Source organism: Asterias rubens, chromosome 8, assembly GCF_902459465.1.
Source record: "Asterias rubens chromosome 8, eAstRub1.3, whole genome shotgun sequence".
Lineage (NCBI taxonomy): Eukaryota > Metazoa > Echinodermata > Asteroidea > Forcipulatida > Asteriidae > Asterias > Asterias rubens.
Window position 1 is genome coordinate 14,983,160 of NC_047069.1, and position 27,858 is coordinate 15,011,017.

General features: G+C 37.4%; 1 protein-coding gene across 3 annotated transcripts in view; it reads right to left on the reverse strand.

The window, feature by feature from the left end:
* The window catches only part of LOC117293819 (amyloid-beta A4 precursor protein-binding family B member 2-like), an 89,194-nt gene that overhangs the window by 26,217 nt on the left and 35,119 nt on the right, over positions 1–27,858 (reverse strand). For 2 of the 3 annotated variants that reach the window (XM_033776271.1, XM_033776270.1), the window contains exons 3-6: positions 18,930–20,257; positions 7,201–7,356; positions 5,955–6,113; positions 1,762–1,889 (exon numbers count right to left, since the gene is read on the reverse strand). In XM_033776271.1, coding sequence (XP_033632162.1) covers positions 1,762–1,889; positions 5,955–6,113; positions 7,201–7,356; positions 18,930–20,257 — 1,771 coding nt within the window. Of the gene's footprint in view, positions 1–1,761; positions 1,890–5,954; positions 6,114–7,200; positions 7,357–18,929; positions 20,258–25,717; positions 25,819–27,858 lie in introns of those variants that run through there. The other variant, XM_033776272.1, reaches the window with a different exon arrangement.

The window sequence follows — 27,858 nt, forward strand, 5'->3', positions numbered from 1 at the left end:
GCTAATTATAGTTAATGGCACGTTTTGACCACCAGCAAAGTCTTTACTGCTTACACTGTTCAACATGTGCAAAAAAACAAAATCACGTATTTTACTGGGTTCTCGCGTTCAAATATGCGCCAGCATTGTGTTGTAAACACAAATTCTTATTTCCTGAAAAAAAAAAAAAAAAAAAATGAAAAAGATTCTTTCAACAAAACGAAGGATGCTCTGGTGTTGGAACCAAAACAAAAGCTTATCCAGAAAAAAAAGGCTATAAAAGCAATCAATTCCGGCTCAAAAAAATAAATAAAAAATACTGATCCCCCGATGATGGAGGCCTGGACTCGACTTTGGATTGCCTCGTTAGCTTAAGTGGATTCCCATAGTGGATTCCCGGAGGTTTGCCACGTAGGGTTAACCCCCCCCCCCCTTCATAAATCCTCATAATGTGATTGGTTGCAGAGCTGGAGAAAGAGAATTTAGACTAAAAGGTCAATCAGACTAAAAAGGTCAGACAGGTTGAGCTGGAAATGTTTTCTAAATACAGGGATTTTTTTCTTCTTCTTCTTCTTATTCCAATATTGGATTAAGGATCAACAAGGGCTTGGAATCCCATTAAAGGTAACTCCATTCCCGTCTCCCAGATTTTCAATAAACACACAAGTAACACACAAACCTGTGAAGATTTTATCACATCTCCAGTTTTAGCTAAAGAATAAAAAGCGGTTTGGTCAGATCTGTTTTTTCCATGTTCATAAAAGTACTTTTTGTGAGTTTGGCTATCAAAAGCAATGGTAATTTACTTATTTTTATTTATTTGATTTTTTATATTGGGTTGTGTGTTTTGGGGTTTATTTTTTTATTAGGGGGAGGGAATGTCTTGAATTTTTTTTTTTTTTTTAATGTTTTTTTTTGTTTTGCTTTGACATAGTTATGCTTCTAGATGTTTGGTAGAATTGGACTTTATAATCAATGAAACTCTCCGAAGTTAATTAATCAATGTTTACATATTGGGGTGGTTCTTTGTTTATTTATTTATTTATTATTTTTTGGGGGGGGGGGGATTATTTACAAACCGCGTACTTTGTCTCTAAAATGTCAATATTTATCACCTTATTTAATTTGTTCCCCTTCTTCTTTTTATTTCTTTTGTATGGTTCTCACACTATCACTTGTCTCTGCACTTTGATATGTTTGTGGGGTTTTTTTTTCGTTGTGTGTTTCATTTTCTTTTCTTTACTCGCTCCCTTAAAGTATTTTGTAAATGTTTGCATTTCATAAATTTCACCATTGAGAAAGATTTTTGTTAAAGTGATGTGTGTTTGTTATAACGTGGTCTACTGATCTAAGGTTTTTACTTCATTATTGTGTGCTTTTACTCTTTGTATTTAATTAAATAACTATATGTTTACTATTTTAATGGTTTACTGTTTATTTTGTTGTTATTTCCTGTACAGCGTTTTGAAATTTTTATGTAAAACTCTATATATATGGAGAATAAATTATTATGAATGAATATAATGATGGTTGGTTTTTGCTAGCAGCAGCTTTAAAGAAACAATTTTTTCAAAGCTGCAAATTTTACCCAAAGAAATTTACACGTAGCATTTATCATTCCAAACAAAAATGTAGTTTGACCGTTGTACAACTAATCATTTTGTTTAATTACATAAGTACTACAGCTTCATCAAGAGCGTCTGTTAGAGCATCTCACAATTTATGTTTCACAACAACAATTAATGTTATTACGAAAGAAATGTTTTTCGCACAAGGACTTACCTTCCATTATCACGACCAACTCCCCAGACTCTGATGCTGCAGACATGTTGAGAATTAAGTATCGTTCCGTCGTTAGGGTCTGTCAATTTCAAATATTCATCCTCCAGAACCATGTACATGTCTTTGCCCTGTATACACCGAGAGAAAATAGCCAATTAACCCTTTAGACAATGTTAGAGACCATTCATTTTTTTTTTACGGAGTATAGTCAGGCCTGTGAGTGGACCCTTTAAAATAGAGCTGAAACACTACATGATCTAAGAATGATCGTGTAATGTCAAGTAAGAGCGTGTCACGCATTTACGCTGGTTGAATTGGTGCACCCCAACTAGGCTACAAAACGCCCAGACAATGAATGCTAATATTGTAAATTTCTTTAATAAAATGTTGTCAGTAAAAAAGTAAGACAGAAATAACATAAAATGTTGTTTTGAAATTGTTTAGAGATTGGGATACTTTGTTAAAATACTATTTTAGACAATTTCGTATCAGGACATGACCCTTTACTTTGACCTCTTTATGTGGATGGAAGTAGGTCAAACCTTGCAGCCGTTTGCGACCGTGATGGGTGTTTTGTTTCAAGGCGCTTGTGGCCGCTATGGTCTGAAAGAGTTTATCATTAGTGATGACAGAGAGAAGAAGGAGAAAAGACCAACAGCATAGATGCAGTTTTGGTATCTTTTTCTGTGTGCATACTTTCAGGCGATTGTGAGTTAACTTATACAACTATTTGGAAACCCCACAAAGCGTTGTGAGCGCAGTGGTCTCTAAATATCTCTAAAGGGGTTAATCATCATTGACGTTAGAGGGAGAAAAAAAAAAAAAAAAGGAAAAAAAAACCTAACGCACTGATGCAATATGGTTTCTTTTTCTCTGTGCATACTTTCAGGCAATTGTGAGAAAATATAAAGTTCTGAACACTGTATGGCTGCCAGTTATTTCTTGGTGAATCTCCAAGAAGGAAGTCAAGAAGCGGTTCTACAAGTTCCTCAACAATGAAGGGTTTCCCAAACACTTCTGGAGGGAATCTGCAACAGATTATTTGAACGACTTTGTATGTGTTTAATCAAATTAAAGCATTATTGGAAGTTAACTGGTTATAACATTAGCTTAGGGGTAGGAGCTGTTGTTGGATCATGCTAAAACTCACAGAGTGTGTGTTTTAAGTTTCTTGTGCGGTTCATAATTATTGTACAAACAAACCTGTTATGTGCAACTTCTTATATATTTTTGATATTTTGTTGTTATTTTAAACAGCTTCCTCCTAGTGGTTGGAGATGGAAAAAACACACACAAAAACCATAAACTATAAAAAAGATTATTTTGTAAATATGATAAAAGTAAAAACTGTTTTATCTGAAATAAATGGCAATTGCGAAATCAAATTTGGGAGGGGGGGGGGGTGTTGTAAAGAGTTGCAAAGAAAAGAATCATAAGAAAGTTTTGTAACTTAAACACTTTATGCTGATCACTATAAATGGGAGGGGTACAGTGTGGGAATAAATAGGTTTTTGTTTTTGTGTATGATTTATATTCTCGTGAAGTCTGTTAACAGACACAAATTATGATTTAAAACAGGAGAAACGTTTCCAAGGTAACATTTTTGTTGACAGAGGAGTTGAAACTCTAAACAGCCAATTCCTTTCACTCATTACACAAGTGAAGTCTATATTAAGAGTGTAAAAAAATAAAAATGCTTTCAAGTCAAGACAAAGAGAACTCATAGCTCTTAGGAAAAGGTTAAACGGAAAACAAAAGATTACTTGACACTTTCCCGGTCTCAATTTTCCACTCTGTTTGTCCACATCTTACATTATTCACACCCTGATTCCACTTAAAGCCATTATACACTTTCGGTAAACAGTATTGTCCAAGTCCCACACTTCGTGTATCACAACTTATATATAACATAACAAACCTGTGAAAATTTAGGCTCAATCGGTCATCGGAGTCGGGAGAAAATAACGGGAAAACCCACTCTTGTTTCCGCGCGTTTCGCCATGTCATGACATGTGTTTAAAATAAATTTGTAATTCTCGCTATCGCGAATTTATATTGTTTTAATGTTTTCTCAAAAAGTAAAGCATTTCATGGAACAATATTTCAAGAGAAGTCTTTCACCATTACCTTCTGTAAACCCTGTAAATTATTTGTAAATCTGTGAACTTTTTTTTCTTTTCTGTACCGAAAGTGTATAATGGCTTTAAAGGGAAGGTTTACAAATCTATGTTTGGTAATAAACTAATGGCAATGAAAACTTTGGATTAGAAGCATACCGTAGCTTTCAATAGTATATAAAGCATTTTTAGAAACATTTCACTGCCAAGTAATCTGGGTATGTACAAAATATATAAGTTTTCATGCCCCAGAAAGTGAATTCTTGTATTCCTCAGGGACTATTCTTCATGCATAGACATATTCGCTCCAGATTTTCGGCGATATCTCAAAAACGCGACCTTTTGAAGTGAACTTTACACATGTTAGTTTTATTGTATTTCGCTACATCTGTATACGATTAAAACTAAGCGAAATGTCCAAAAACCAAGATACACTTTGTCTTTGAATTATCGAAATCAGACGCTATAAAAATTACCCGGAGTGCATTTTACCGCATGTGTCATTCAAGAACATTCATGTGGATAATAATAGTTGTGTAGAGCCAACGCCTCCCCTGAATCCCAATCGGCGATGTGGTTTGGAGTGGATGGTACATAAATTGTTCTTGACATTTTCCTTTTTTCACCACCTGTGACATTTGATGATCCTTCCAACTCTTTGAATCGTACATTAACGTCCGTCTAAATGTCCGGCAGTCTTAAAATGTTCCCAATTTCCAAATTGATTCTGCTGCTAAGGGATCAATGTTATGCTATCGGGATCCTAGCTTCTTTTTTCGATTACCTGTAGGGGACATGTGTGTGGATTTTTTTTGTATTTTAAATTTTTACATTTTGCCCCGAGTCAGTGAGAGATGGAAGGGATAAAAAGGGCTGCAAGAAGTTTTCGTTGACATTTCAGATTCTTGATATGGTGGCATTAACCTGCTTGAGCATCTGCAAGTCTTTAATATCATCTCGATGTGACAGCTCAGAATAACGAGTACATTTTGAAAGCAGGGGGACATAATGCGTGGGTTATGTATGAATTGCATGTTTTTAAAGGGAAGGTATACATTTGGTAAGCACTCTTAAAAGTAAAGGCCATAAAAACTTCTGGTTAGAAGCCTAAAACAGCTTTTAAAAGTCAAAAGTATTTACAGAACCATTTCACTTCAAAGTTATGTGGTTTTTTATGCCCCAAAAAATTTAATCTGAGAAGCTTTACTGACAGTTATTTTGTATTAGATTGTGCACTCCTATTAGTGATTATTCTTCCTCGGTGTGGATTTCAAAACCATAACGTGACCACCTTTGGAAATGAAGTTTTCTATGTTAGTTTTATTGTACACATCTACATTTATATAGGATTAAAGGCAGTGGAAACTATTGGTAATTACTAAAAAATAATGGGGAGAGGTTGATAGTTTAAAACATTGTGAGAAACGGCTCCCTCTGAAGTGCATAGTTTTCGAGAAAGAAGTAATTTTCCACAAATTTGATTTCAAGACCTCAAGTTTAGAATTGGAGGTCTCGAATTTAAGCATCTGAAAGCACACAACTTCGTGTGACCAGGGTGTTTTTTCTTTCATTTTTTTCCTCGCAACTTCGAGGACCAATTGAGCTCAAATTTTCACAGGTTAGTTATTTTATGCATATGTTGAGATACACCAAGTGAGAAGAGTTGTCTTTGACAATTGCCAATAGTGTTCAGTGTCTTTAAAACAATTGAAAGGTTCCACTTTCGTTTAGTGGATGGATGGGACTTTCTTTATCAACTTCACGTACTGCTGCGTTGAGAGTTGATCTCAATTGATCTCAATGTTTCGACTAGCTTGCTCTAGTCATCGTCAGGAGACCAAAAAGTGGGAGAGAAGTGGGCTTATTTATAGGGGTTCAGAGGTTTCAGTGTAGAGTCAGTCACTGCTCTGATTGTTAAAAGGTTACCAGCCAAAATTACATTACATTTACATTGCTGTGACTGGTGCTCCATTCCATTTTTGCTTAGAAAAGAAATTTCTCAAGCAAAATTTTCAGCTTTCTGAAGTTGGGTCCAGATTTACATTTGATAAACAAAACAAATGTTGTTCCCCTTACCTCTCCCCAGATTCCAGCTGTGTCCCTGATGTCATTCTTTCGGTAGGACAGTTGTCGGATGCAGTTATTGACCGCCAGGCTGCTCTTGCCCGGCGAGAGATCTGAGTCCTCCATCTCCACCCATCCCAAGGAGCGGACGTGGAAGCGGATACCCCTCGGCTACAAGACGACGGAGGAGAAGAAACAAGATTAAAGGCGGTTACAATGTGAGCTCTAATGAACCACCAGGGAGGAATGAAGATGTTCGGGGGGGGGGGGGGGGGTAGGGGTGACTTCGGGAGGAGGTCATACTCTCTGTCTTGTCTTTAGGCGAGTGAACCTTTCCTCCCCCAGATTTCCCCCTCTTTTTCCTTTGGTGATTGGATCAGAACACAAAGAGTTATTTTTGAATTCAGGAGGAGGTCACACTCTCAGTGTTGTCTTTAGAGTGAGTGAACTTTTCAACCCCCCCCTCTCTTTTTTCATTGGTAAATGGATCAGAATAGAAAGAGTTATTTTTGAACTATTTTTGAATTCAGGAGGTGGTCACACTCTCAGTGTTGTGTCAGGGTGAGTGAACTTTTCATCCTCCCTCCCTCAGATGTTACCCATTTTTTTCCTTTGGTAATTGGATCAGAACAAAAAGAGTAATTTTTGAAGGTGGTTTTCATTGCAGCGGGTTTGCTTGTCCTACTTTTGCCGAGTTTTTAATTTACTAGAAGTAACAAACAAGCTGTGAAAGTTTGGGGTGTGTATGCAAGAAAAAATCACTTGTATTAATTCAAGTTGCTTAATCCTTTAAAGGCAGTGGACACTATTGGTAATTACTCAAAATAATTATTATCATAAAACCTTTCTTGATTACGAGTAATGGGGAGAGGTTGATAGTATAAAACATTGTGAGAAACTATTCATTTCTGTATAATCATCACAATATTCCCAGACACCACAGATATTATTCATGTTTTTAATCAAATACTTGTCAATAAAAATATCAACAAAAACAACTTGAAACAGAAATTTTGTTTTTTGGAAACATTGAAAAATTTCATTTTTGGACAGGACCTTCAGTTTGACCGCTTTGATATGGTAAAAAATGGCGGCCGTTTGCAGCCACTAAAAATAATGGGCATGTTTTGTAACAAGCTGCACGTGGATGCTATGGTCTCTTATAATAAAGGAGCACCAAATCATTTCATTTTCTCCACTTCTTTACTAAGAAAAATGCCTTGAGATCAACTACTCCAAGATAATCCTTAATACTCACGCTCTTTTCTTTTGATGTCGGTGGTTCTGGATCTTTCTCTGAGCCTGGTCCCAGTTTGAGGTTAGCGTAGCGTATTGTGGACTGCTGAAAGTCCTTCAAGCTGTTATCCCCGTCTCCTCCATCCTGACTCTCCGATTCTGTGTTCAACCTCTCCAGCTGCAGGGCCAAGAAAAGGACAACAAGAATTCAATAACAATCTAAATCTTAGATAAACTCTTCCTAGAAACACTTCCAGCAGGGTTGAAATGGTGGATTTGTTGTTTTCCCTTGCACTGACGTGTGTAAGCTCTGTGCACTCAGTATTTTCCCTGTGTTTTGTGAAAAAAAATCACAGGCATATTACTCGGGTGGGATTCAAACCCACAACCTTTGCCAATCTAGAGCAGATGTCTTACCAACTAGACCACCGAGAGTGCCCGGTAGAGAGGCAGTTTGAATCCTACATTTTAGCAGCGGGTACTGCAACGATTTATGTTAAATTTAACATATGATTTGAGTCATTTCAATGTGGAATCAATATAAAAAATGAAATTGATCCCATCGGTATAGTGGAGTTATTTAAATCCCGTGTACAATTTAACGACCCCCCCCCCCCAAGGATAAAAAACAATGACTAAACAACTACATAATTTAAAAAAATTCTTTTCAGTATTTGTCCCAAGTTAATGATTTTTCCGAGACGTTTATTGTGACCTGTATGAATAATAATCCTACAGCAAATCACATTAAATCACACAAGTAAAAAAACAATCAGATTTTTGCTTTGAGAATACATTTCTTGAGAAATATTCTCCATAAAATTAGCCAATGTTCCCTAATATTTGTCTTTCATCACTGTCTTAACACACCAAAAGTATGCGCACGCTACATTAATAAGTAAGAAAAACAGTGAGAGGCCCTCCGTCACTTCTGGCACAGTGCCAAATCCATCTCATCCCCTGCATTTCATTTCACACCTTCCCCGCTGGAGAGTCCATACTCTGCTCGCGTGCAAAATAAAACCGGCCACCAGCCTAGGGGCCAAACCACTACCCCGATGCTTCATTTGCGTTAAAAGCGCGCAGGCATGTATAAATCCACGATGCATAATGCTGTGCAGAGGTGATGGGCAAACCTTAGCTGCGTGTGTGTCCCATGGACTTGTACAGTTTGATCATGTGTGTGAAATGTCACATTAAAGATGGTTGCTAATGCATCGGACATGTAGGAATTATGTTTCAGTAATATTCAAGTAATTGGTTGAGTTGAAATGTGTTTCTATCCCAGAGAGGGCGTGGGGAGTCCCATGCTGGAAATCCAAACAAAGGGAGAAGGAAATGTGACGAATGACAGGGGGAAATCAAGTTTTTAAAAGGAGAATACTCAACAACCACCTTTGATATTTGTCTGTTTTAGTGAAATGACAAAAAATGTACAGGTAATGTTTTAAACCACAACATCAGACTTGTATTTTTTTAAATGGGCATTACTCATTTCAAGAACAGTTTAAAAACTCATCTACGTAGAGAAGCATTTTGTTAAGTTTATTTTTCTTATTAGTTTATGCTACTTTCATTGCTTTTGTTTTGTTTTTGTAGAGCAGCACCATGAGCGCCGCTTTCGGCAGATACAGGCGATATAAAAGTATCAATTATTATTATTATTAATATGTTATTTTCACGACTTTGAACTGTTTTTTTTGTTGTTGATGGAACTACATCTCTGGGGGATTCAGGGTTTGCCTATAACTTTTTCACTGACGGCCAGCAGGATCAGTTAGGATTTCACTAGTTCATAAACTTTTTCACTTGTCCATAATTTATATCGAACAGCGAAGCTTTTCCAAACTGAGGCAGGCCTCGAATTTCATATTTGAGAGGGTAAGGCCATTTTCATTTTGAAAAAGGCACTTCTATTGGGAAATCTTAAAATCTATGGACAACTTTTGAAGGGGTACCAAGGCCAAGACCAGGGCAACAAAGGCGATCGGCCTCCATGGTCTCCGTGAAATTGCAGGCCTGCTGAGGTAGCCGGTCGGACCACTGATCCTTGGGTGTTTTAACTGGCATTTGGGCAGCAGACCACTGTTGATGTATAGTGAGAACGCCTGGAATGGTACTGCTTTGACTTTATAATCAATCAGCTTTTCAGACTGGATCTCATCCTCAAATTTTCAATCAGTAGTTTCCACTACTTTGTCTTCAAATGAACCAAGTGTTCACCTTATTGCAACTGACAGCCCTAGCTCTACCAAGACAACAGTTTCTTGACATGTTTCTTCAAGACGGTTGTACGTGTGTGACTCATGCAGTAGCCTGCAGTCCACACTCTTCAATAAGAAGACGTTTCTACTCCTTGATTCTGACGGAGTCTTGTTGAGAGATTTCATGACAGTTAGCGATGGATAAAGAGAGTACAATTGCACAACTAGATTAAGCTTAGATTAGATTGCTCTGTTTTACGGCGGAGTTTATTGCAATGTTGTCATGTTGTGTCAATGTCTTTGGGAGTAGGAACGGATGAGAAGAAGATGAGGCTAATGTATCTCATGTACATGTGTACAGCAACTTCTTTACTTTAACCCATCTCAGCCTGACTGGTCACAAAAAGACATTCCCTATCTTTAATGTAATGGATATTTTGTCATGTTTCCCACCTCATATCACTAATAATCAGAGTGTAAAAAAAAGACATGTCTGGTTTACCCGTAGATAGGCACTAACAGCATTTGTGTGTTCTACAGCAAATTCATTAGATAGGCAGATTAAAGACAGAGTATAAAGACAAAGTAAAACAAATTGTAACAAAAATAAAGATGGAATGGAACTAATAAAGAGTAAACAAATAAGTGGGTGTTCTGATCTGTCACATAATCCTAAACAAGAATATATCTTTTATTGACTTGTATATGCAGCTCAGTATTTTATCTTCTCAAAAAAAAAAATCTCTCAGCCACTGTATGAGTATCAGTAGTACCCACTGTTGGGAAAAGACTAGACAAAATGGCAAACGTATCCACGAGAGATTTTTTACAAAGGTGTTAAAAATAAACCCAGACTTTAGGAGACGGTCAAGGGAAAACCTTGTAGGAAGGGAAATTGCTAGGGGGAAGTGAGGAAGGAAAACCCCACAATTAATGAGCGGTCAAGAAATAAATCCAGACTTTATGAGACGGTCAAGGGAAAACCTTGTAGGAAGGGAAATTGCTAGGGGAACTTAGGAAGGAAAACCACACAATTAATTAATGAGCGGTCAAGGAAATTTGTCTTCGAGATAAATATGTGACGCCCCATATAAAAAAAAATAGCAGAGCTTATATGTTGTTTGGACGTACTATGGAGGCCTGAAGTAGGTGCTACCAAAGATTATAGAGCGCCGCAAGGCGCAAGATGCGGAACTGAAGCTTTATCTTTTGTTGGAACGTGAAATACTCATGGGCGCCATTTCAGCAAGTGAATGTATTGTTTTCCATTGATAGGAATGGTCATTGTCTGCACTGATCTGCACTGATGTACTGTTGTATCAAAAGAGTTACTTGCCGAAATGGCGTCCAGTGGGATTTCATATTCCAGCCCGAGTCCCGCATCTTGCGCCTTGTGGCGCTTTATAATCTTTGGTGCTACTTGAAAACTTTCTATTCATATATTTGTTGAGCAAATAACAAAATATTCTCAGTTCCTTATTTTAGGTTGTCAAAAAATGTAAAGAAAATGTTGTAATAAGTTGTATATGATATAATTTGTATAATCCCACTCTAGTAAATTGTTCTTTCTTAAACCCCAAAAATCATTGATTGTACACTTAACATTTTTCATCAAGTCGTTACCACATGTCAGGAAGACCAAACAGCTTGCGTCCCAAACACTGAACTTCTAGTAGTTATTTTGATTATTTTTAAGATCTCCATTCAGTTTGAAGATACACGTCTTAATTCATCTTACTGAAGTGTTTCATCTATTAATATTCGAGACCCTTAAGATTTTCATCCGCTTTTCCTGATGAAAATGTCTCCTCAGGCTATATGATAAAAAATTCAAGCGTCTAAAAATAACGGCTTGAAATTAAAACCTATGCATATATACATCTCCTATGCTGCAGCGGGACTTCTTCTTTCCTCTACGTGTCAGTTCTTCACCATCTTCTTCTCGTTCTTTCTCAAGAGGGTTTGCCGAGTCTCGACCGGACAGGCAGGTAATGGACTGAAAGCCGTATACGTCCATATGTGCACCGTGCATTTGATCACTCGTTACCAGGTAAATTGCTCTCACTCAGCAAACATGTCCAGACAGACCACGCGTAGCTCTGCAGTTACGGTTTCCTTTTTTTCTTAATCAAATATTCGCCAGCAATTTGCCCACTGACTGCATTTTCTCCGAACGTCTTGGCTCGATGCAGTGGGTGTGGGAGAGCTGTGGGTTAATATAAAAGCAGCAAAGCGGTTTGATTTTTTGGATTATTGCAAGGGGGTACTCGTTTTAATCAGAATTTGTTTTTAAGTTATTTTCAGATGGAAAAACAAAATCCACTATCCTCAGCAGTCAACATTTCCCTTTATTAACTAAATAAATATTTACATAATGTTTTTTTAAATTATTAATCTTTAAAGATGTAATATTCCATTTTGTCAGAGAATATCTAAGAATATCTTCTTTTTGCTTTCTTTTTGTCTTACCAGAAATGCATATTAAAAAAACCATTACCGGGGACAAGGGGGCAATTGTCTTCATTGCCTGCAAGAGAAGTATCAGTCTTACCATTCTAAAAATAAAACCCCAATGCTTTAGTGCTTCTGTATTTCTTATGACCTTATATGCCCAGACATAGCAACTACAGTTGATGTTTTGACTCTTTTCTTTGTCACTAAAATATTGTTGAAAAAATATTGAAAGCAGAAATTTTGTTTTGCATTGTTAATTTAACAACAGAGAAACATTTGAATATGTCAACTCCGGACATGACTTTGACGTAAGTAGTTGAGTGAAATTTAAACATTTTTGAGTGGAAGTAAGTCAAAATCTTGCAGCCATTCAAGGCTGTTATTGGCATTTTTGCCACAGCTGCTTGCGAAGTTCCGATTTGCGACCACTGTTGTCTGTTAACGGGTTAAACATGTCAAACATCATTTTATTGCAGTGTACCACGATCAACCACGAAGTGAACTTTAAGCCCTATTGAATTTATATGAGTGTTTCTGGGTAAAATATATGAGGTACTTCAATTTGTAATAAAATGTTCCATGGTTAAATCGGTACCTTGAGTGCTTTTGAAATCTTGAATGAAACGTGTCAGATGTGATGTTCCTTACACTTGTGTCTACTGGTGGGTTTTTTCATGTGGCGTGTGATATTAAAAATGACATTTTCCCCCAATTTTTGTTATACAAATACATAGACAAATTTTAGCACTATATAATGATAATAATAATAATGGACATTTATAAAGCACCAGTATTCCATAGTTTTGATGCTTACAGCTGGTGCACAACAAAAATTTATTTTTTCATTGGGCTGTTTTGGGTCTTTTTTTTTCATTCTCAAACTAGCAGGAGATATTAAAAAGTTAACCAAAGCAAACAATATTTTTTAGAACTTACAAATTTTAAAATTTTAAAAACTCATTGACCTTGTATTTTCAAATCAGATTTTTTCACAAAGGCAATCAGTTAACAACACTGCATATATTTTTTACTCTAAGCAGTGGGTTAAAAAGGAAATCCTATAGATAAAATCATAATTGAATTTTTGGAAGTTGGTGAGGAATTGCACGTACTAAAAAATAAATTTAAACTCTTTCGAAACATGCGGTTGGACCTAATGAGAAATTATTGACGACCTGCTCAAGGGAAGTACGTAAGACGTCACTAAGAAATAAACCTCAGATGACGGCTTCCAATAAATTCATCCTTAAGAATTAACAAGAAAAAGAAGACGGCGCGAAAAAAAATCTAATCCTTCGTGCCAGCCAGGCTGCTAGAGCGCGGTCCAACATTGCTTATCTTACAGCAGTTGTGTCGATGAGTCATCCTTAACCCTCGCTACGCAAGCGGAATAATTGAAGAACGAAGCAGCCCTACTGCCTCAAGTACGCAGCCGCGCAAACCTAGCCTCCGCTCAGATTGATTACGCATCATTTCCCTTGGGCTTTCAGCACACAGGTCCGTCAAAAAACACCAAGGAGTAAGAAAAGAAAAAATGGACAGCACGGACGGAGGATGCTGGAATTCATACCGATGGTATTTCTCTCCATGGCTACTAATGCAATGTAGGTGTTAAGAAAAAGAGATGGTGGTTGGAAGGGGGGGGTATGATTGAGCTGAGCAGTGCAATTACGCCGCCGTACAGTACTGCTTGTGTTTGCTTATGAATTGATGTGTGCAGTAATGCGCGACTGGCGCCTCGCAATGTATACAACTAACAACCTGTGGAGTGCTGCTATTGTTTTTCCTTCCAATGAGATGCCTGACTGAAAATCCTGTTTGCAGAAATTATCTGGTGGGGAAAATGGATTTGATGTAGAAATGTGGTCCCTTGATTTTATGATTGGTTAGACAAGACAATTTCAAAGACTATAAAATAAAAAATATCAGAGATTGAAGCTTAGGCTGATGCATCTACAGGCCTTTAACTTCGCTCTTAAAGGGGCACAGCAATTTTCCTCTTGTAAGGGGTACTTCTTAGGTGAAAAATGTAAATTTGAATTGAAACCTTGCAAATGGCACTACACCAAAAGCATAGGGCACCACGGCAATCGCTGTGGGCGGCGTGGGTTAATTTGAGGCCTTCATGTATAGCCTGCTTCTGTAGTTCCTTAATGTCAATAAAAAGAGGCTACGTGTAGGAGGACAAGGTTTGTCATATTTTATCAGTGGGGGTTAGGCTGTGTCACAATTGGCGACTGCGGCTCTGGCTGCGGCTATTGCTCAGGTTTTTTTGCTAAAGGTTGTTGCTATGGGCATCCTATGCTTCAATGCTTGTTCACATGACAACCAAGCCGCAGCTGCACTTGTAACTGCTAATTTGGACACGGTCTAACATATCAAATTTGTCATTGGTGTGATAAGCATGTATTCAATTCCATTTCGTAGTTTATACAAACTGTTTTTATAGTGGGCATGCCATCAATAAATTAAGCTTGATATTGAAATATAAATTCATTGGCTCTTTGTAGGATAGACTTTAATGAGGTCTGCATCATTAAATAAGAGATGGGGAACACATCATACACAATTTCAACTGAAATTTGACACACCAGTCTTTGCTGACCTGAAGAAGGTTCGATGCAAAAGATTCCCCCTACTTGTACACCATGCATTTTAATGAAATACTGGATTCAGTCTGAGGAATTTAACTAGCACTTTGCAATAATGCTGGGCGTAGAGCTCTCAGTTCCTGGAATGTTAGACAATATGTGTCCGAGTTTTATGTTTCCTTGCGTGTACTGACTGTACTACTGAAGTCTGGCTCGCCATTTTGAATTTGTGAAATCACGGATATTAACAAGCGCATCCGCGGCTCCATGTCAAACTAATAACATTCTCATCATCTCAGTCATTCGATCCCGTGAATGTAATCTAGTAACGTCAGATTTGAAAGCTGAAAGTCTACAAAAGATTTCTAACATAGAAGATTTATTCATTCATCTGCTTCGCTTCTCTTCTAATTCCCCCCTGACCTCTGCAAGCATGGAAATGTCAAATTGCTTAATTCCGGCATACATCGGGACAACGGGGCAACATCGGGCGGCGGTGTTTGTCAGTTCACCTCGAGGGATATCAAGTCACGACTGGATCACTCGGTGCCGGCTGATGTCATGAATGAGTTATAATGTTCCCGTATGAAGCCCTGATGATACCCAAAGCCGGCGAAATCAAACGAGGAAAAAAAGCAAAAGCGAGCTTGCATTGGTTCATGTTTTCTTCACAATTTTGAGATGAATGAGTTATAATATTCCTGCATGAAGCCTTGACACCCAAAGCCGCCAAAATCAAACAAGTTTTACTTACAATAAAAAAAGGAAATAAAGGAGCAGTGTTTGAGATGAATGAGTTATAAAATTCCTGCATCAAGCCCCGATGATACACTAAGTCCCCGAAATCAAAAAAGGAAAAATAGGTAAAATCAAGCATCAGCATGGGCTCATGTTTACTTAATGATTTTGAGATGAATGAGTTATTCCCCCGCAGTGAAGCACCAATAGTGATACCTAAAGCCGCCGAGATCCAAAAGAGGGAAAAATAGGCAAAGGCAAGCATGCATGGTTCATGTTTACTTAACATTATGGAGATGAATGAGTTATTCCCCAGAATGAAGCACTGTTACCCAAAGCCGCAGAAATAACAAAACAATAACAATCGGGAAAATACGCAAAAGCAAGCATGCATGAGTTGATGTTAACTTCACAATTTTGAGTAATGAGTCATAATATTCCAGGTACCCGGGAAAAAAGGGAAAAATAGGCAAAAGCAAAAATGCCAGGGTTCATATTTATTTTCCTTGTTTGTGTTTAATTTACTAGTACTATTTTTTTTTTTTTGCTTGACCCTACATTGCGCCATAAAAATCGATCATCCATATTTCATGTTTATTTTACAATTTTCATTGTTACAATTATGTTTTGTTATCCTCACAAATCCTGTATATAACCATTATCAAATTTGACTTCATTCAAGAGTAAAAAATGGTTCTGGTATGAAACAATGATGTTAAATATCCTTCCAAATCCTGCATAAAACATTTGGCTTCCTCCATTATTTTTAGCTTCCGCTTCACCCATTACCCAAATCATTAATATTCAGACTTGAATCTCTAAAAGGCACAACGGGATGGAGAGAGCAGCGAAGCTGAATGCAAACTTGCACTCTCTACTCACATTAATGCGCCCAGATCTTTTTTAAACTTGCACATCAAGGCGGTTATTTTATCTCCTAATGGGTTATACTCTTAAAAAGACAAATATTGTAAAGGGTTTTGTCTGAGGTGTTTGACCAAAACGACCTCTTAAATTTCCCAAAAGGATCACTGTTTTTTGTTTGAATAACATAGATCTAATTTAAATTCAGTGGTTTACTATTCACAATTCCCAGCAGAATAAAATCAGCATTAAAAAGGAAATGGAGGCATATCGTCAATCATCCTGTAACCCTTTCATGCACCATTTATTTTAGTGATAAATTGATCGGATGGACACCTTAAATTATTTATAATATCAATTTCTTGTAAAAATGGTAACCCCCAAAAAACATTTGACAACAGCACCCTCCGATCTGAAAACTGTATGGTTGTGCGATCTTAATTTGTTGTTTTACATCTATTTTCGGAAGAGACTTAAACCAGTCTCTAGCGCCTGGTCTGTGCATGACAGATTTAAACAAAATTGCATTAAAAAAAAAATTCACCTTTAAGATGATTTAACAATGAAAATATTTGAGGCAGGTCAGATTTTCTGCAGGGATTTCTTCTTGGAAGATGGAGGAATTTTAAAGTTGTAACTTATATTAAAATGAAACAGAAGGCCAGAATGGTGACCTATCTACTATACAGACGATGTGACCTAGGTTTACATTCAAACCACCCTCCGTTGACAAAACACTGTACACGTCATGTTTCGCCTGGCAAAAAGACGTGTAGTCATGGTAAGATTGCATACACTTTCTAGCTGGCTGCCAAAACACAAAGCTTTTGCCCGGTGGTGTGCGCGCGAATCATGTTATGGTTTTCGAGTGACGTCAGAGGTCACATCGTCTATACAGTACATATTTTAATCATTTTAAATACTTTCAAAACAGGTATTAAAATGATTGAAAATTGTGTTCATGTCTCCGCCCCCCAAAAAATTGCTTTCCTCACCAAATTTCTCTGCTGCACAAATTCATTAGTTATTTCATAAAAAATCCTTTATCTTGTATTATTTTTTAATTTATTATCCTGTAGAATAGCAGACAAGCCATTACCATGCACTCTCCAAACATCCTTTCCTGATGGCATTTTAATGAGCACATCGTATCCAATGATACTTCAAACCAATAAATCCATAACAAAATGGCGGCAAACACCAAGATGCAAGAAATCCTGCCCCACGTTTGAAAAAAAAAAAAAATCCCAGCCAAAGAAAGGTTCCTATTACAAAAACCACAATGCCCAAGACAAAGTGGTCTGTGCAGAAAAATCAATTATGAGCATAATGGCCTCGCTTTCTGGATTTGATAATTTGGTCGGGTGTGGGCCTTAGGGTAAGCAGATGCTGCCCCCCGACGCATTAGCGCGGAGATGCTGTGCAGCTCATTAGTGGAACACTATACCACCGGGCTTGCCACTCATTAATTTGATTTGTGTTTGGAAGATGCTGAAATTGGAGTGGATCATGTGGTCTGTACTGTTTCCCGGTAGAATTGTGTAGCCTGTGTAGGACCCAATTTCATAGAGCTGCTTAGAGCAGCAACTTTGCTTAAAAAATTTATGCTAAGCAAAACTTAGCGGTCTGTGGTCTGTACAGTGTCGTAGTAGAAATGTTTAGCCTGTTTATGACCCAATTGCATAGAGCAGATTAAGCAGAGGGTTGTCCTCAACAGGATACCATAGTTAGAGGTACTTTGGCTTGAAACCTATTTTAATAAGCACAATTTCGTTGTGCTTAGCTATTTTTTGTGCATAAGCAGTTTATGAAAATCGTGCGCAGGTCCTTAATTTCAATTTAAAAGGGGCAAGGGATTTTTTTCCTGCTGGATGGTCAAACCAATTGGGGCAATTTATTAAATGGCACTCTGGCAGAAATAAAGCAAGATAGTTCTCTAAGAACAAACTCTACCTGGCAAGTAGATACGCACATGGTGTTACCGCAAACCAAATATACATTGATACCTCACCATGCAATGCCTCAAATCCTATATAAGATATGTCCACATGCACATGCAGCTGATAAGCAAACAGATTTACATGAAACTGTCTGATTCACTGCAGGAAATGTATTTATGCAATGTATGTAGGGTAATATTTGAACACATTTTGTCACTGGTATATCATGCAGTTCTTGCACTTTTTTAGAGGTCACTAGCAATGCTTATAATGCCATTAACAATTTAATGGATGCAAAATTATGAATCATTTGCAACATTTTCTCAGTTGTTGCAATCATTTCATGGCTACTATTTATGCAAATCCCCTGCATATCTCCCAGTTATTCTCACACTCTCCTAATCTCAGGACAAATCTTATTACAAATATAAATGTGTAATTTTACCCTTAAAAATACCTTCAGTGATGGTGATTGGTGAAATAAAATATTATTTATTGTAGAACTTTAAAAAAAAAAGTTCAAGTTTCTAAAATATCTGGGGGTTGCAGTTTCAAGCCTTACTCTAGTCATCGTTTCTTTGTTCAACCGAATCTTGTTTTTAAATTTATACAATCTTTTCGTCATATTTTTACGCATGACAATGTAGTGCTTGAAAATCAAAAGGCTGTTGATTTAATGGGAGACTTTTGAGAAGATGGCACGGGTCCAACTCACCAATAAGTTTTGATTGTTCTTAGTGATGAGAACAGTAGAAAAAGACAGTGAGTGTAACATCTTTATCATCTCAAAAGTCTAGCACTAATGAGATGCGAATGTCTTAGCAATGTGCATTCTTCACACTAAAAGAGAGACACTTGTTTTATAAACCAGGCAATTTTTGCTGACTTTCAGGTGGCAAAACAACCAAATAAAGTGATATTTCTGAGAGAAAATTTCATTCAAGAACAAAAGATACCTACCGATCTTGCAGGCTTCCTTGGTGGACTAGTGGAAGATTCACCATTCACAGGCGACGGTGGATTCCACTGGGTGGTGCCGCTAGGTACATGCCAATAGTACGTGCCTCTCATATCAGCAACCTCCTTCCATCCAGGAGGCAAAGATGTTGGCTTCTGCAAGGTGCTCTTCTTAAGCGGGTCTTTGTTGGTCTTGGGTTCAGGGGTACTCTCAACTCCAGACTCAGCTTCGTCGTCCAGCGATACTTTGTCCGAGCTCCTCGAGTCCTCGATCAGAGTACTCAGAGATGGTTTGCTTCCTTCCCGAAGCAGCACACCAGGACGTTTGATGGGAGAAGCTTTGTCGTCTATGGAGGTTTCGCTCACGTAGCCGTGATCGTGCTGTCCGTTTGTCGGCGAGAGGAGTTCTTTTGAAAAGCCTTCCTCCTGGACACGGAGTCCGAAACTGTTGTAAAGCATCTCGTATGTGGACTCGCAGTCAGTGCTGTCATCATCCATGGTCGAAGGACCGGAATCATAAGGGGTGGCGTGCTGGGGAGGTTCGTATAATCCTTCTCTGATCTCACTCTCATCGTCCGAGTCACTGATGCTCCCGTTAATGGAGGCTGTCTCATCATCCGGGTTCTCCATCCGACCCTTTGCAATGGATTCTAGGTTTGCGTAGTAACGGAGGAAGCCTCCCAAGTTGGCGGCGCGGACCTCCTCCTCGGGGGAGACCAGATCGGCATCGGGATCCTTAGGTTCTTCTCTGTCTTCTCCATCCAGCTTGTCCAACATTTTCATTCTCTTAGAGTCCTTTTCCCGCCCGCAGTCTTTCGATGATTCATCCTCGTTTCTCATCTCCTGCTCGTCTTCCTCCTCCTCATCCTCATCATCTTCATAATCATCTTCTTCACCGTCGTCTATAAAATCAATGTCAGCGAACATGGCTTCCGCTTTCTTCTTGTTCCTCTCTCTCAGGATGTTGTCGTCAGCGACGGTGAGTCTCTCATCCAGCTCTCCGTCGCTGTCAACCAACGCTTCCAAAGGGTTTCCGATCCCCATCGTGGAGAGGTCCGTGGAGGCGTACTTGGTTCGACTCTTCTCCGAGCCGGAGTTCCTCTTGGATCCGCCGTTGTCGAACTCGAAGGTGAGATTGGTATTTATGAGGGCTTCGTCCAGGGACAGGCCTAAGGATTTGTTGTCGTTCTCCAGAGCATCGCTAAGCTTGTTGGACAGTGAGTTGCTGGTGGTGGTTGTGTTTGCGTTGACTTGATCGGCCGGCGAGATAGCGTTACTATCGTAGGAAGGATTGATTAGGGATGTCATAGCCTCTTTGGTCTCTTTGGTGTCTGAGGAAGAAAAAGAAAATATAGAGGGAAATTTAAGATTTACAATGGAAAACGGCAAAGAATACATTTTTGCAATCTCACTCTACATGTTGGATATAAAGAGCCTTCATACAATTTTGTTTTCAACCTTGTTACCATATGACAGAGGTAAATGTAAATACACGAACTATCTATTTGAGTCCATTCGTTACAAATGATATTGTTCATTATTTGATTACATGGACCGATCTTGAATGCTGACTTTTGTCTCCATTTTCACTACTTGCTTCGTCTTTCTTTCCAAGCTACTAGTGGGGACCTCTTATGATGTTTTTTGATATTATTACTAACATATGCCGCTCAGGACTGAAAAGGCATTAGTGCAATATGTATTAATTTCAGAAAATTGCTTTTGTACAATTTAGAGTCCCTGGTGAGTGGAGTCTTTTGATCAAGAGTGGTCTTCAAAGTGGCAAAAAGAAACATTCCTTGTCTAAGTAAAACATTAATTTGTAGATATTTTGTTCCTTTTTCCCCTCCCAAATTGTTGCAAATTTGTTGTTTAATTATGTTTTTATCAGTACGAATGTAAAATTGCAGTTAATGACCTTAAAACAATGAGCCGACGATATATACATGAACAGGCACAAAAACACACGCTGTGTTTTTGTGATGTTATTGACAAAAATCATCTAGATTATGCTCAACAAAAGGAGCCGAATAACATCACCAGCACCTCATCCAATGAAAGCCGGTCTACTGGGACATGCATGAAACCCTACCAACCCGGAGCTACTCCTACACAGCTCCAGGCATCTCCCTTTCCCCCTCTCATCCTAACAGCCATCCACAATAGGACCCAATGAATAAAGATAACATTCAAGAAGGGATTCATTTCATCATTCGCCCCTGGCTTCCCTCTACCTCTCGCACCTCCATTTTCTAAAGCTTTAACGGACAATTCCATAGCTATACAACAACAGCACTTCATAATCTGACAGGGCCGTTTTTCCCCACATTATTTATCTCTACTCCCAATAGACTATATACAGAGTGCAGCTGTTGAAAAAGAAATCACAAGTCAAAACAAACTCTAGTTTTCTTTCTCTTGATTTTTTTTAAATTATTCTGACTTTACTTTTAACCTTTCCGGACACGAATCATCATGAATAAGTGCACTTAGGGCGAGTACGATACGCAGTGTTTACCAAGGCTTAATTGCTGTTCAGAAAATTGTCGTGGTTGACAGTACGACGTCGCTGCTTGTGTCGTGTGACTCGAAAGCGGTAAATATAGAGTAGCTAAGCTTGAGGTTGTACACGCACACGTACGTGACTATGGGCTGGCGCTATCCTTGGTTAATGAATATTTAGCCATCAATCATTTGCTTAAAACTGTATCAAGGTGTGCGTGCGTGTGTGTGTGTTGTTTTTTAGGACAAACATTAAAGTGGTTTTCTTTTTCGAGAAAGGAGAGAGAAAATATATAAGTAAAGTTATAAATAAAATAAAAAATATAAAAAAAATTAAAAATTGTGTTTTCTTCTGTTCTATGGTAACAAATACTTCTGTTTTAAGTATGTCTTTTAAATATTTAGGAGCATTGAACAATCCAAATCTTTCAAAAAGGAGAGAAAACAAATACATAGATTTAAAAATACAAATAATGAATTTGTATTTTCTACTATAATATGGACACAAATACCTTTGTTTTAAAAAGTCCTTGAAAAGTTAAGGAACAGCACAAATCAAAGTAAATCACAACAAAAATTAAGCTAAAACAGTCACTTTGACAAGAAATTAATCAATCGCAAACAAATGGCCCAAGAAAACAAGAGTAAACAAGTGTAAATAACGTCAATCAGTGTTGTAAACACAAACACAAACAACGTCCATGGCTAAACCTGCAAGAACTGACTATTTATATCATTCCTTGAATTATGTAAACGTCATGTCAACAACTGAACTTCTACTACATGACTACAAGTACTCACAACACACAAACTGTCACCCAATCAAGTTCCATATTCTTCTGACTTTAATCTGATTTCTGATTTTAATGTCATCAGAAATTCAGTGAAAAATTGCTAGCAGAAGTAGCTTGAAAAAAAAATCTTTAGAATCCAATACTGATGTATATGACAGTGAGTATCATGCCTGCCAATGAAGCTTTTTATATCAATAAACACGATTCTAGATGAATGGGAGAGAACAAGATGATCATATAGCCATTGCACTGAGCTGAGGAGGTAATGTTTACAGAGAACAATTTGATCAAGCAATTTTTCATGGCAAACTATCTGGACTGGATACGCTTTGTGGACACTGAATACTAATAATTGACAAGCAAATGATCATAATTTGAGTAGCAACTGATACATCAACAGAACTGCCAACATTTGCAGCTTGCAATTTTTTGTACACTAATCGGGGAGATATTTAAATATATCCAACATACTAGCAAAGAAATTTGATAATCAGGGAGATTTTCAATTGTTTTCATACAAACATGGAAAGATTGGTTTATTCAGGGAACTTTCTGCAGAATCAGGGAGAGCTGTCAGCTCTGCATTAGTCTAAGGATTGACTGTTTGCTTGTTACCTTGCTTTATATCAAACCTACAAATATCTTCTTGTTTGATTTCTATTTTTTAATTTTTTAAGCGATTGTATTTGCTGTAAAATTTATTTGAGCTTTGAATGATTTAGTTATTTTTACTACATGTATTTTCCAATGTCAAGAAGTTTAATAATAATAATAATAATAATAATAATAATAATAATAATAATAATAATAATAATAATAATAATAATAATAATAATAATAATAATAATAATAATAATAGTAGTCCCCGCGGTCCCCGTGGTCCCCGTGGTAAAAGTAGTCCCCGTGGTGGTTGGAGCACTTGGCACCATTCCCAAAGCACTGGGGAAACATCTAGATGAAATAGGGACAAATGTGAGGGTAGATCTATTACAGAAGGCAGCGCTTTTGGGAACAGCGAGGATCCTGAGAAAGACACTTGAGATCTAAGGCTACGGGACGTAGCCCGGCTCGAGGAGTTACCGGCACAAAGGAAAATGAGATCTTTCTTTTGCATGCTGTGATAAAATGAAATAATAATAATAATAATAATAATAATAATAATAATAATAATAAGACTTGTAATGCGCACTGGGTGTTTAAGGCGCAGTTTGTATGGAACACGGCCCCTTGAAAAACAACTTTGGTTGAATAGGCTACTGTAACTAAACAAGTTTAAGTATAATAAATAAACAACAACAACAACAACAAAAATTCAGGGCTTGTATATGAGGAAAACATCCACAAGACTGAAGGGCTCGTAGCTCAAAATTTGCACTTGACCAGAATTTATTTTAAAAGACCAGAATCAAAATGAGTGACGAAACGCCAAAAACACCTCATTTGTCTTGTACTTCCATACTCAACAGAATTGAAAGACTGATAGACAATTATTTTTTTAACAAGATATTATAAGTGTTCACTGGCCTGAAGCTAAAATCATCAGCCTTGATCCTGTGGTCCAGTGTTAATTTCAAGCTCCGCATTTTGTGAAGCATCTTTCTTGATGCAGATCAAGATTAGGTGATGCAATGAACAAGTGCCCCCCCCCAAACTGCTAGACCTCTAAATGTCAATACATGCACAAGACATTTAAATTGATTGAATTCATTTACATGTGTAATTTCCAAGACCTATAATAGGATGAGGATTACAAATCTAGCTTCAATGAGCACTCCGGGTTTACAAGTTGTTGATTTGAAATATAATTTACGGATTTTGATTATTTTTATATTTACGTTACAGAATCCCTTTATAGGCACAGGATACTATTGGTAATTGTCAAAGACCATTCCACTCACTTGGTGTATCTCAACATATGCATAAAATAACAAACATGTGAAAATTTGAGCTCAATTGGTCGTCGAAGTTGCGAGAGAATAATGAAAGAAAAAGCACCCATGTCGCACGACGTTGTGCGCTTTCAGATGCTTGATTTCGAGACCTCAAATTTTAAATCTGAGGTCCCGAAATCAAATTTGTAGAAAATTACTTCTTTCTTGAAAACTACTCCACTTCAGAGGGAGCTGTTTCTCACAATGTTTTATACTATCAACAGCTCCCCATTACTCGTTACCAAGTAAGGTTTTAGGCTAGTAATTATTTTGAGTAATTACCAATAGTGTCCAGTGCCTTTAAATGATGTTGCTCATCCTGGAGCAAAACATACAAATTTTATTCTAAATAGAAACAGGCTTCATATTTTATCCTTGGAGAAGTAGGAATACTTTATCCAGTACAAGGGCTGACCTACATATACACATGGTTTAATAGACATTTTAGGCTATTAATAACAAGTTTTCTGATTAATGTTTTACTTACTATCAACAGCTCCCCATTACTTGTTACCAAGTAATGTTTTAGGCTAGTAATTACTTTGAGTAATTACCAATAGTGTCCAGTGCCTTTAAATGATGATGCTGAGCCTGGCGCAAAACATACAAATTTTATTCCAAATAGAAACTGGCTTCATATTTTATCTTTGGAGAAAATAACAATATTTGATCGAGGACAAGGGCTGACCTAAATATATACACATTGTGCAGACTTTAATAGACATTTTAGGTTATTAATAACAAGTTTTCTGATTAATGTTTTATACTATCATTAGCTCCCCATTACTTGTTACCAAGTAAGGTTTTAGGCTAGTAATTACTTTGAGTAATTACCAATAGTGTCCAGTGCCTTTAAATGATGATGCTGAGCCTGGCGCAAAACATACAAATTTTATTCCAAATAGAAACTGGCTTCATATTTTATCTTTGGAGAAAATAACAATATTTGATCGAGGACAAGGGCTGACCTAAATATATACACATTGTGCAGGCTTTAATAGACATTTTAGGCTATTAATAACAAGTTTTCTGATTTTCCCAAGGGCAAAAACCCCCAAAACAACCAGAAAGCAGTGAGCCTGTAGAAGTTAATATACATGTTTTCCCAGACTATTAAATACAAAACAAGTGCCTGACTATTCAGCTATAAGAAATGAAAAGAAAAAACACAACAACAACAACAACAATAACCCATCATTTGCCAATGATTTCCTACATCTTAATACATACTTTAAGAAATGGACAGCGATCCTGACAAAAAATGACTACGAAAGAGGAACAACATCAGTCAAAATGTTTGCGTTCAAGAAACAAAAACTCCAACAGTATGGTACTGGTTCAAGACATCAGAGGAGCAGAGCCCGAAAGAATTATGCAAATCACTGTACCCCATCCTTCCCTTCAGAGAGTCCAAGATTAACCTCCACGCAATACATATAACAAAAAATAACAACAACAAAATAACTCCGGCAAACCAACTCTCCATCAACTTGAGAAAACCAACATTCTGATGGAATCTAACACTTCAAAGAAACCAACAAATTGTATGATTGTCAACACTCACGTTCGCAGACATTTGTGGCCCTTCTCTGCTAGAAATGGAAGGTGAAATTCCTGAGCGTCGCAAGGTGGTGAGCGTTTCTAAAAATGGATGTTGTGTGTGCTCCTATAGTGTATGTGTGTATACTGTATGTGCTCCCTGCAACAGACAGCAGCCAAGATGCGAGCACACTTACCTCATCACTTGCCTTGACCAATCAGAGCGCAGTGCTCATGAATATTTAATCTAATTCATTCAGGAGTTGTACACTTGGCCAGGAACGTTCCATTACGGTGTGGGGTGAGAGTGAAAGATTGTTTGGATATGACAGATCGAGACATATCACATGAATGGTAAACAAATGTATGTGACTATGTCATATTTGTAAAACTAAAGCTAACAACACATGGACTTGTAGCAAATTGGTTCCTTAATTTTCACAACACACACAAAATATCGTTGAGATATCAAACTTGGTTGCTGATATATTTATTTAAATGGCTTGATTTAGAAGAAATTACAGCCCTGCAAATAATGTCTTAAGGAATTTGAGTTGTATTACACAACCTCAAACTCTTAAATTATTTTCACCCCAGAATTACACATTTCAAGTTAACAGTCGGGATTTCATTGCTCCAAAACTGAAATTTCAACGAATAAAGGGAGGGTTTACCTTTGGTAATTACTCCCAGAAATAATTACCACAACAAGTTACTTTGTTGAAGAGCACTGGAGTGGAGAGCTATTGATATTATAAAAGATTGTAAGAAACAACCCCTTGAAGTAATATTGTTTTAGAGGAAGAGGTATTTTTTCATGCACAAAACAATTATCTGAGAAAGGCTATTATGCATGAAGACTTTCTCGGGCATCTGAACACACACAATTACATGTACATGCAAGAGGGGGGTATATTTTTCTTTCAATATTTTCTTGCAACTTCATCGACCATTGTTCTGACGTTAGCCTTGGTGCCTCTTTAAAGCCGTTATACACTTTCGGTAAATAGTGTTGTCCAAAGGCCCACACTTCGTGTATCACAACTTCTATATCAAATAACAAACCTGTGAAAAATTAGGCTCAATCGGTCATCGGAGTCGGGAGAAAATAACGGGAAAACCCAACCTTGTTTCCCCACTTTTCGCCGTGTCATGACATGTGTTTATAATAAATCCGTAATTCTCGCTATCGAGAATTTATATTGTTTTGATGTTTTCTCAAAAAGTAAAGCATTTCATGGAAGAATATTTCAAGATAAGTCTTTCACCATGACCTTCTGTAAACCCTGTAAATTATTTGTAAATCTGTGAACTTTTTTTTTTTTTTTTTCTGTACCGAAAGTGTATAACGGCTTTAAATTGTTCTTTTGAGATATTTTGAATTCTGCATGGCACTTTGTCAGGGAAATTGTCAATAACTGTTCTTGAATGAAATTTGAATAAAAACACAGGAAGTACATTTCTGGAGTTTTGACAAGTGATGGCATTTAACATGACAAGTACCAGGCTAGTATTTCAACAGAATCTGTTAAACCACAGGTGTTCTCAGCACTTTCACTAGGAAAAATAAAAACATCTTTTGTTTGTTTCAATTGGAATTAAAAGTTGAAAGTATAAATCGGCAAATCTTCAAAATATGTTTCGGATAAACACTCTGCTGCAGGACTTGGGTGACTGGCTCAATGCTTTAAAATTAATAGACACCCCAGTGAGGGTCTATGGAGCCCCGATGAGTTATGTAAAATACTTCCTGCACGAGCCCAATTTACTGAGTGAGCTTGGCATAAATCAGTGGCTAGTCTTTTGGTTAAAGGAACACGTTGCCTTGGATCGGACAAGTTGGTCTAAAAAAAAAAACAGTTTGAAACCGTTTGTTATAAAATGCATATGGTTGGAAAGATGTTTTAAAAGTAGAATACAATGATCCACACAAATTTGCCTCGAAATTGCTTGGTTTTCCTTTTGCTTTGCGAACTAACATGGTCGGCCATTTTTGGGAGTCAAAAATTTGACTCCCATAAATGGCCGACCGTGTTAGTCGACGAGGTAAAAGGAAAACCACGCATTTTCTAGGGATATTTGTGTGGATCATTGTATTCTACTTTTTAAACATCTTTCCAACCATATTCACTTTACAACAAACGGTTACAAAACGCTTTTCAAAGA